At 48.5% G+C, this 11,117-nt stretch overlaps 2 protein-coding genes across 2 annotated transcripts in view; both read right to left on the reverse strand.

Annotated features, from left to right (window-relative positions):
* The window catches only part of CHAT (choline O-acetyltransferase), a 33,463-nt gene extending 26,615 nt beyond the window's left edge, over positions 1 to 6,848 (reverse strand). The window contains exons 1-3 of the mRNA XM_071749285.1: positions 6,729 to 6,848; positions 3,719 to 3,863; positions 1,314 to 1,505 (exon numbers count right to left, since the gene is read on the reverse strand). Of these exons, the coding sequence (XP_071605386.1) occupies positions 1,314 to 1,505; positions 3,719 to 3,781 (255 nt within the window). The 5' untranslated portion in view covers positions 3,782 to 3,863; positions 6,729 to 6,848. The remainder of the gene's footprint in view (positions 1 to 1,313; positions 1,506 to 3,718; positions 3,864 to 6,728) is intronic.
* Positions 6,849 to 8,311: 1,463 nt separating this feature from the next.
* On the reverse strand, positions 8,312 to 10,741 carry SLC18A3 (solute carrier family 18 member A3). The gene has a single exon (XM_071749286.1). The coding sequence runs from the start codon at positions 10,682 to 10,684 to the stop codon at positions 8,987 to 8,989; it is 1,698 nt and encodes a 565-aa protein (XP_071605387.1). The 5' UTR covers positions 10,685 to 10,741; the 3' UTR covers positions 8,312 to 8,986.
* Positions 10,742 to 11,117: the final 376 nt, after the last annotated feature.

Here is an 11,117-nt window from a genome sequence, read left to right on the forward strand (position 1 = left end):
AAATTATGCAGAAATAAGTATGAATGCATGCATCAGTTGAAAAAGTTTTCCTCTGAGGTATTTCATTGCTGTTAGAACAGATGCTTCCCCCACAGTCTCTGGAGTCTTCAGGAGAACAGGCTAGAGCTGTACTCCTGTCAAGCTAAATTCCAAATAAAAACATTTCTAGTTTATCTTAAGAATTGTGTATTTAATTTTAATAATTAATATTTAAAGCTGAGATGTTTCAGGAAATGCTGATACATCCTCCCTCTCTAATTTTCATTCTGTAAGTGGTTAAATGAAGAGCTGTTTCCCAGAACACTATTTGTTATCAAGAACAATATTTAAGCAAATGTTAATTTAGCCACCAAAAACATGTTTTGAGACAATAATAAAATGAGGTTGGTTTGCATTTAGTGGGACCCTCAGACTGTGACAACAATTCAGAAATTAAGCACTGATTTTAAAGTAAAAGCATTGCCAGTACTGTAGCTTTTTTTTCTGACTATAGTAGCAATTTGATGGAGCTTCCTTGTGGGTCACACAACTGAAAAATCAAAGGAGGCCCACACTGACATCAGCAGCAAGCCTACAGGATTTCACTGAATGCATGAAACCATTCAGTGTCTCCCATATTTGCTGGGATTAAAGAACTTCAATAAAATAAGTCTTTCTAGTTTTCAGGTGCCATGTTCTAATATGGTTAATGCATGCAGGATGAACTGTGACTTTGTGGAATGGTAAAATCTATTTTATCTATGGCTTACTTAATTTTCCTGTCTTGGGAAGCAGAAGGCTGGACTTTCTCAGGGTAACTATGGTATCGTGTGACAATGAACTGAAAATAACAGTTTAGTTAAAAAAGAATAATTTGCATTCTAAAGTATTCCATTCCAGAATAATTTTACTGGATCAGAGTTTTGGCTAGACAGAAAGTGCAAGATATATATTTTGGCTACATATTAAAAGTGAAATGCACTTTTAATAATCCTATTAGAAAGCATTTTTCATTGTTCTTAAAGGGAAAGAGAAATTTTATCCAAGTAGGATTTAATATAATGCTTCTTGCAGGTAAAGCTGACAACTGTGTGCTTGAGGTACATGAGTTCCTTCACTTATGGTGATCTGAAAACATAGTAATAACATGGATTTTGACATAATTTGAAAATTTTAGCCTACTATGTCTGAAATATTAATTCCTTTTGGTGGAATCTAATGTGACCTGTTTGATTGACCCACCAAAGAAAGTAGTGATCACATAGAGAACATCACAAAGAGTTATAAATTAGCATCCAACACTGCAATTTTTTTCCTCATCTATATTTGCTTACCCAGTTTGTTGTCTTTTCCCTTCTTTCCTCGAGGATTTGCTGCAAGGACTCCCCCACCCCTCCTGCAATTCCAAACTGCTCCACAATGACCTTGGTCTTTCTAAATTGCTCCTCTGGCACCAAGTGCTTCATGCACTGAAGGTACATGCGTAAGGTCTGTTGCAGTGGTGGGACTGGAAGTTTTGGCACTGCCTACCCATAAAATAATTAAAAAAAGATATTAGAAAGTAATTTTACTTGTTCCCCAAACTGCCCTTTTTTTTTTTTTCCCTTTATTTTTTTAGTTAAGATATAAATGGCATCAAATGTCACACATCTATGTGTTTATTAGCAGCAAGGGTATTCAGGTGATAGCAAAGAGATTTAATAAAGCAAGAGGTATTATGGTAGCATGGCAAAGCAAGGGTTACCACCACAGATCCAGCAATGGCTCACAAGTCCTTTGTAGCTGTTGGTGGGGAAGATCTCCAACCAGTCACCTCCAAGTATGGTTACTTCTAGACTTTCTTCCTCTTCTTGGAATTACTCCACCCATTCTAGGAACCCATTATCATGGTTTCCCCCCTCTTCCACGCATACCCAGTATCATCTCCAGGGGTTGCTGGTGGTCTCACAACCACCTTAAAACACTTTCCTCAGTCTGACCCAGTCCTGGGCACATATGTGGTTAGTAACCAGTCAAGAGTTCCTCTTGTTAAGCACTTCTGCAGGTGCAAAGATGGATCTTCAGCAGACAAGAGTTTTGACTGTTGTGCTTGCCATTTGTGTTGCTTAAGCAATCTGGTTAATAAGGCAATGTTGAGACAACAGCAAACAGGCTGGTTTCTCACATCCTTTTTAAAATCTATTTCTTCTGTTTTATCAATCAGGATAGCTGATTTCTGCAATGTAATTGTGGGACTTCAGAGGAGTTTCATTAGGTCTTAAAATGCCTGGATTTTAGGACTTAGCATGCAGTTGTGTGCAATACTGAAGCAGTGGTACGTCTCCAGTACTTCCTTTTGTAGGCCTTTAGCCAATGAGGTTTTGAAATAGGTCAGAAAACCAGTGGAAAATGAAGAATGTTCATTGGTAAAAAAAAAAATCTAGAAATACATCCATACTTCCTTTCTTTTTTAATGTTGAGTTAAACAAGTGAAGTGTAATCGGTGATTTAAAAGGCAGAGGAATTATGGGGGCAATGGGAAAATCAAGCAGGAAAGTAACCCGTAAAAGACTGGCAAATTGCAAGAGGTTGTGATGCTCTAAGAATGGTTCCTCAGGGAGGTAGACGTGTCTTCCAGTTGAGAAAGGCTCATCTAATACAGCTGTGCTTATCCAGTAGCAATTCATGTAAACCATAATATTTTGGAGGGTTTACTTCTCTAGTTTGACATTTTTCCTGCTAAAGCAGGTGAAGTTCAGATTTTTTAACTGGATCCTTATAAAACAGACAATCATTTTCATAGGATTGCAGGACCATAGTGTGATTTTGGTTGGAAGAGATGTCTGTCAGTCACCTAGTCCCACCTGCTGCTCAGAACAAGGCTATCTAAAAACTCCTTTGCTGGCACATTCAGGGAGGAAGGGGCTGGGAGAAAGTCCTTTGAACAGGAGGCAGGGAGTGGGTGTCATGAGCTCAAACACGAGCTCTGCCTCTTGATATCCACAGGAATGTCAGTGCTGTGTTATGTTTCCCTATCTAAAAGCAGAAGATTTTTCAGACACTAATAAAAAGTGCCATAGGATCACCTGTTACTAATGGAGATGCAAATCCAATTTAGCCTGTAATAGACCCTGGATCTCAGAAATAAAAGAATGGCAGTTCTACAGTTTCAAGCTATGTTTAGTCCAGGCATATCTTTTCTGTCATTGATTTCTCTATCAGTGGAAACAGATGTGCCAAGTAGTACTACTTTTTGATATCTAGCTTTTGCCCTATCTTTCTAGGTACTGTTACTGTACAGATCATGACTCTGCCTAGGAGAAAAGCTTTCAACCCAGGGGGTTGACTATTTGTAGGCATACACATTTGATAACTTTTAAACCATCTTGAACATGAATCATCTGTAATAGTTTGATAGTTTTATACTATTAAATCATTATATGCCATCTCTGACTGTAGTAATTCATCTGCTGTTGTGTAATAATATTTCACTTACTGGAAATCCTCACAGGATGTTGGGAGGAAGAGTGTATATGGAAACGAGAAGCATTACTGTTAGATCAACATTGCTGGTTATAAACTACTGCAGGATAACTGGTGTCCCCTGAAACAAATACATTAGGTCTGGAACAAGAACTTAGTTTACAACTATTGTATTAATATATATTAATTTACAGCATTAAACACTGTCAAGTCATCTATCTTTAACATTTTTTTAATTTTTTTTTTTCTTTTTGTTTTCCCAGAAATAGTCACTTACTGTCTCATCTTTACTGCATGTGTCTTTCTCTTTCTTCTGCATGTTTTTCTCTAGGACAGGCATTCCTGCATTTCTTTTGATAGCTTTTGTTGAGGACAGAAATTGAAGCCACTTGGGGGCACTTACGGAGCCTCACGCCTCAGTTCTGGAAATAGAAAAGATTTAAAGTCCAGTCAGTGTCCATTATTTATAACTAAAATGTACATGGGGAGTATTCCCTGCGCAGGCATCCACAGAAGCTTCAGAATGCAAAACTTGCAGAGGAATAGAAGTACAACATTCAAAAGTAGCAGAACTGAGCCCCGTGAAGATTGCTCTGACATTGCTTGTCTTGTTTTGTTATAAATTTCTTTATCCAGAATTATCTGCTGCACATAAATGGTCCCCTCTCAGCATGGTTTATTTTGTCACTCTGATTTAGGATGCAATGCACTGTGCCCTGATCTGCATGCTCTGTGTTACTGTTCTGTGCTAGCTGGAGGAAAGAGGTGACTTTTTTTCATATGTACTTATGTTGACACAGGTAATAATAATGTTGTAGTTTTCTACCTAGGGATCTTGTATGTCCTCCCTTTACCATATTTATATGAAAGCACCACAGTCTTTAAATATATTTGTCATTGCACAGATCTGTGGACACAGTGAGGTGCTGTCATCTCTGCGTTAAAGATGCAGAAGGGAGCTTGATGGAGATGTGCCTTTGGCCCCCTGCAGGCTGGAAGCTGGCAGTGTACCAGCACTTTGGGGCATAGCTCTGGGCTGAGGAACCTTGCCTAGGTTGGCAGGCTGGCTGGGGGAGGACTGGCAGGGACAGCACACATTGCATTTGAGCTGCTCCTCACAGCAGTCTTTGCAAATAGCATATATGTATCCAGGCAGACAGCTTAACCTGCCAGAAGTCATTTGTGACAGCAGATACTTCCACTTGTGTATCTCTGACACTGTGCTTATCCTGGTTTTTGCTTTGAAAAATGCCTCTTACTCCTTTTCTGTACAAGATTTAGCTATATAGTATACTCATTTATTTTACTGTAACAGTGCCCGCACCAAGCAGTTGTCCTTCAGTTACAGTTTCAGTTACTCTTGCTAAACCAGAGTAAGCTCTATCTTGATCGGTTCAGTTGGGTCTTGACAGATCATAGGGTTTTTTGAATTTTGGTTTTTTTTTATTATTTTTAATGATCTTGGAGTGTGTATATGTAAAGTATAAAAGACAACATGCATTAATTTACTAGAACATTGAGTTATCTCTCTGAAGCCCTTGGGCCTGTACAGTTAGGGCACTTGAATTATTTCTACAACAGCTTTTATGAACAATTTGGATAAAAACTTACAGTGTAAGAAAAATTAAGTTTTGCTTAGCCATGGGCAGGGATGTCTGTCCATTATTACTCTCCTGAGGAACTGGCTTGGCTGTTCCAGCCTTGTGGCTTCAGTGTGTCTCTGCCAATATGTATGTGGTCACTCACACCTTGTGTTGATCCTGTCCTCCCTCTGTCCCACACCAGCTGCCAGTGGGGCCATGTGCTGTGAAATAGATTGTGTAAGGTTGAGAAATGTCCCTAGGGCCCTGCAATGAGCCACACAGCAAACTCATGTTGATATGTCATCTGCTCATGATTTCAAACCAGATGAGAAATGATTTCCCTCTTGGAAGGGCCACATTAACCTGCTGTGCTGCTCTGCTCCCTCTCATGTGCTACACTTAGCTGTGCATTCTATTCCTAGCAACACAGGTCCAAAGCACATCGAACAGTAGAAGTAGACAGTTCCTGTAACTCTTGGAAGACTGTGGCTCACCCAGTTGTTTGTCGCCTTGTCCCAGCTCTCCACTTGTATCCAAATACAGAGCAGCCATTTTGTTTTCAGAGCCTCTAAAACTCTATTCCTCTGAAGGAAAAATCCTGCTTGCTGGTATTTTTCTCACTAGAACTTTTGTTCATTCTTTCCTTTTTTTTTTTTTTTTTTTTTTTTTTTTTTTTTTTTTTGTAAAACTGAAACATGGAGTCATACTGACTACAAGTCCACTGGCTCTGTGTCTGTGGGAAATGCTACTAATAACAAACTCGCATATCTGTAAAATCAGTGTGAAAAAGAGTTTGAGGATGGTAGCCTGGACTGTACTTCTCTCTGTCATGGGGATGATCTGAGGCTTTGTCTCCAGTTCAAGCGCTGCCAGCTTAGTATCACACTGAATCCTGTATTAGCTTAAAAAAAAGGACAAGGAAACTGACACAAGAGAAAATCCTGCAGAAATTCAAGATGACTTCAAAGTTTCTCACTAGATTGGCTATGCGGTGCATTGTCAAAGTTATTAGGAAGGGAAAAAAATAATCCTTGCAGTTTTTATTTACAGCTGGCTTAGGTGGAGGGTAGGGTGAGTGGCTTAGCCGGGTGGCTGCAAGTTAACAGCAGGATACGGAGCCCACAGCTCAAAGCAACCGCTCAAAAACAAAAGGCACCGATCTCTCCGTTAGCAGAGAGCAAAGGACTGAAATAAGCCCATGTGCTTATACTTTAGTTCTCCATACATTGTAGACTCGGGACGGAGCTTGCAGTATGCAACGCTGTTGGGGCATTAACACTCAGCCCCCATCTATTAATCCTCACAGTGTTATCAAGAAGATAAGCTTAAAGTTCTTTGGAATCTATGCTTTATATTAAGAAGAATGTATGCGTTACACGGAAAACGTGTGAACTGCGCACTGCTGCGCCGTTGACATTAGAAGAGGAGCCTGGAGCCGCCCTATGGCCTCCCTTGAGCTCCCCACGGGCCGCAGCAGCGGCGGGGCTCCGTGGGGAGCTACCGGCGCGCCCCGAGACCCTCCCACGCCTCAGCCCCGGCGGAGCCCCTTCCCTTTCGCACCGTCCGTCATGTCGGCCCCGTGGCGTTTGACTAAGGCTGCCGCTCTCGGCTCCGCTCCCCTGCTCCCAGGTCCCCATCTTTCCCTCCCCGACGCCTTGAGCCGCGCCGTCGGGGCCACGGGATAGGCAGCCCACTCATCCGTACCTGGTCGTCGGGGCTCCCGGGCGGGCTCGGCGCGTCGCGACTGCTCCGTCCAAGATACCGCCGCCTCCTCAGCGGCCAGGTCCCCTCTGGGCAGGGGCGTGCGGTGCGCGGCTCGTCCCCGCCGCCGCCTGGCTCCTCCCCGCCCTGCGCCCCCGGCACCACCCGACCCGGCCCTGCCCGCCCCTCCCTCTGCGCGCAACAGGCGCTGCCGCTCTCCTTCCGCGTCCCGGACGCGCGGCTCTTGTTCTACCCCTTGTGGAGGCTGTACCTGGCGGTGGCACCTGTGCCAGCGGTGTCCCAAGAGGGAGGGCGGGAGAAGCCGGGCAGAGCGGGGCTCACACGCTTCCTTACCGCCGTCGGGGTCAGCCGAGAGGGTCCCTAACGGCGACAAGGAATGCCCCTGAGGGTTACAGCTCTCGGTGATCCGCGTTGCCACGGGGCTTGTCGTCAGTGTGGAGAAGAAGTAGCCCTGGGCCATCTGCAGCGCGGTGGCCCAATAAGGCGGGCGGAGCTGCCTGCGGGCTGCCGGCATCACGGCCGGGAGGGGAGGAAGCCCACGACAGGGTGGCAGCGGTCTCGGGAGGGGCCCGAGCTCTGTGGGAGCTGCCCTGGGGTTGGCTTCGACCCCGGGGCGGCAGCAGCGGCGGACCGGGCAGGGGCGGCAGTGGGGTCGGCCCCGGGGCGGTGGGCGAGAGGAGTCGCCGCTGTTTCTGCTTACCGCGAAGAGGACGGCCGGGGTTTAGGGGAGAAGGGTTCAGCTCCTGCCGCTGTGGCCATTGCTCCTTCGCCAAACCCGCCGTGCCAAGGCACCGTCGTGGTGTTTTCATGAGCTTTGCGTCGCGTGAATAGCCACTCGGCCGGCCCTACAGGAGCTGCAACGCGGCGGGGCAACGCGTCCCGCGCAAGTCAGCGGAACAGATGAGTGGTTTCTCCGCGTCTCCTTCGCGGCCCCCAGCTCCCTAAGGAGGGGTGGAACCCGTTTAGTAGTTGCTGTGGCCGTTTATATAACTTTTTTCCCTGCTTGAGATTACATGCAATTTATTTTGTTTCTTAATTATCCGGGAATTTAAATAAACGATTTTAAAAATATTAAGATAGATTTACAAGGCAAACTGTGCATTCTGGTTCTAGTGTGATTGGATCGAAGATTTCCACTCTATGCAAGGGTTTGAATGAAGCACTTCACCCATCGTTTGTTTTGTTTAATCCCTGTCGGGTGCATTAAGGTGGCCACGCTGCAATTGGGGCAGCATTCAGCACCAAGAAAAAGCCTTTCCTAGTGCTGTCTCTAATTGCTGATCAGGTAATATTCGAAAACTGAAATTCATGATTGTGAGAATTAAAATTAAATTTGCGTGTGAATACGAGGAGCTGTTTTTAGGCGATCAATAGCATGTTTGCAATGCAACTTGTTTGTCTGGACTCGTTAACTTATGTTTTAAAGAACGAATGAGAATGTTGTGTACCAGAATTTTCTCCTGCGTGATTTGGTAACCGATGGGGCTTGTTTTGTGAGGAATTGTTAGCATAGGGGTAACGCTGAGCACTCAAGCAGCCCTAAACAATGAAACAAAGACAATCGATCCCCTTCAATTCCATTTATTCTAATCGTATTACTCTTGTAATTTGGACTTCAACATAATGCAGCATATTGCACGTACCAGAGAGCAGCACAAGAGAGAAAGAAAAAGTACAATACTTCAGTTTATTCCCAAGGAAGAATAAGATGTGATAGTTGTTGCTCTTATATATATGAAACCAACTGAAAATCTAAGTATATGTATATGAGATTTACTAAGTCCCTGAATCTGCCATTCAAAATTTTACAGACTTTTTTGCTTTTCTTATATATTTTTTACAGAGATATACAGTATGTCACACACAGTTTCAGCTTGAGAAAATTTTGCACAATTATACCCCAGCTACAAGGCTGTTGGGATTTTTGTTTTGTTTTGGTAGAGGTACTTTTTTTTTTTTTTTTTTTTTTTTTTTAAGGATCTTCCCCCCAGATTTATGATTATCCAAACAATTTTCTTCAATCTTATCCCCACCTTCCCCACCTTCTCCACCTTGCCAGAATGCTGAAGGGAATACAATTAAAAATAAGTCTAGAAGAAAGCCATTACATCATGACAAAGGTTAAACTGTATATATTACATGTCAGTACAGAAACATAAAGCAATAAAGCTTTTATCGCCCCCGTTCCCTCTCTCCCACATGCCCCTCCTTGCTCCTGAGGCTTGGCTGCATGGGGGAACCTAACTATACTCATAGTCTGATGAGTCCTCAGACACCCCTGTCAGGTCTTTGTGGTAGGAGTCCATGCCATTGTCCCCTGTCTCGCCCACTGGCCGGAGGCTTTTGCCTGTTCCTTTGCGCTCCTCCATTTTGATGGTGTCATAGAGTCCCTTGGGTCCTTCTTCAAGGAGGATATTTCTCTCTGAGTGAGAGGGTTTCATTTGGCAGACATTTTTGAGGAAGAGGAGGACAGGGGCGTAAAGCACATTGGCGAGCCCCATGCCCAGGTTGAGCTGTGCAAAACCCATGGTGTGCACGATCTGGCCGGCCACAATGGGCCCCAGGGCATACGCCACAGAGTAGGAGATGTCTGCGATGGCATAGACGCTGCCATAGACAGAGACGTGGCGTACATCCACCAGGAAGGCCAGGGTGGGCAACAGGGCCGTGTCCACCAGGGCAATGCCGAAGCAGATGCCACAGAGGGGAATGATGACCTGCCCGAAATTCCTGCAGGCTGGCACCAGGCAGGAGCTGGCGCCAATGATGGCCATGCCCAGGGCCCCGTAAAACCACTGAAGGTGGGGGTATGCTGCGGCCAGGCGGACGGTGAGGTAGACGCCCAGCACGTGGGGGAAGAAGGCGGGCAGCCAGGTGAGGCCCACCTCCCACTCGCTGGCCCCCATGGTTGCCTCCATCCAGTTGGCGATGGTGGGCTCCAGGAAGGCCAGAGGGATGTTGCAGGTGGTCAGGGCCCCCGCTACTACGGCGATGTAGGGGTCGAGCATGAGGCGGTGGATGGGGGTGCCGACGGGCATGTTTGCTCGCGCCCCGGCAATCCAGGGCGGCGCCAGGGCCAGCAGCAGCAGCCCGTCGAGGAGGCAGACGCAGGCCAGCACAAGGAAGGGCACCCGCCTGCCGGCGAACTCGTAGAGGACGCCGCCGAAGGGGGGGGCGGCCAGGCTGCCGAAAGAGATGCAGGCCAGCGCTGTGCCCAGGGCGCGGCTCCGCGCCGGCTCCTCGGCGTAGCGGTCGGCGATTAGGGCGATGCCGGCCGTGTCGGCGAAGGCTGAGCCCAGCCCCTGCAGGCTCCGTGCCGCGACCAGTGTCGCGTAGTTCTCCGCGAAGGCGAAGGTGATGGTGGAGAGGAACAGGACGGCCAGCCCGGTCAGCAGCGGCACCTCGTAGCCCACGCGGTCGATGAGAGTGCCGCTGAGTGGGTTCACCAGCAGCTGCAGGATGGCCTTGGAGGCGAACAGCATCCCGATCCGCACATCCTCGTTACCCCCCGCGGCCGACGGGTACCGCGCCGGCAGGAGGCTCCGGTTGCCGCCGCCGCCGCTCTCGTTGCCCCCCGCGGGCGCGGGCGAACCGGGGGCGCCTCCGCGGCCGCGCATGGCCGCGATGTAATCGGGGATGATGGGCACGATGACCATATAGAGCATGTTGTCCAGCAGCAGCACCACGCACACCACCAGGAGCAGAAGCCGCCGCTGCCGCCGCGCCTCCCCCATGGCGCTGCCCAGCCGCCGCCGCTGCTCGCCCACCGCCTCCGACAGCCGCGACACGGCCGCCCGCGCCCGGTCCCTGCCACCCGCCTCCGACATCTCCCTCAGTGCCGCCGCCTCCCCGCCGCCCCCCGCATGGGGCACGGCGGGGGCGGCCCCTCCACCTCCTCCTCCGCCGTCTCCTGCGCCGCCCGGGCCGCCGCCGTTCATCTCCCGGCGGCCAGTGCCAGCCCGCGCCGCCACTGCGAGGCGGCTCCGAGGGGCCGGCCCTCCATCACAACACTAATAAGCGCCGCGCACGGAAACCCCACCCGCCCCCTTCAGCGCGCCAGCCCCGCGCCCCCCTGCCGCCCGCCAACACTTCGCGCCCCGCCCCGCTCCGCTGTACCGCGCCGGCGGCGACACCTCTGCCCGGCAGCGATAACCGAGTTGCGGGGCGGGGGTGCTGTCGGTCCCTACCCGCCCCGGGGGTGTGCCTGGAGGGGGGGGGCAGTGAGGAGAAGGCCCCACACCCGAGGCGGGCACCCGCCAGCATCTTCTACCGCCCCGACGGCGCGGCTACCCGCGGACCTCCCGGCGGCACGGGAGGCGGCCCCGGTACCTTCCCGGAGCGCTCACTTGTTTTCCTGTGGGCCCGAACGGC

This window comes from Heliangelus exortis, chromosome 7 (genome assembly GCF_036169615.1).
Source record: "Heliangelus exortis chromosome 7, bHelExo1.hap1, whole genome shotgun sequence".
Classification (NCBI taxonomy): domain Eukaryota; kingdom Metazoa; phylum Chordata; class Aves; order Apodiformes; family Trochilidae; genus Heliangelus; species Heliangelus exortis.

Excerpts from the sequence above, each read along its gene's own strand:
- SLC18A3 (XM_071749286.1), bottom strand. The coding sequence starts at position 10,684 with ATGAACGGCGGCGGCCCGGGCGGCGCAGGAGACGGCGGAGGAGGAGGT.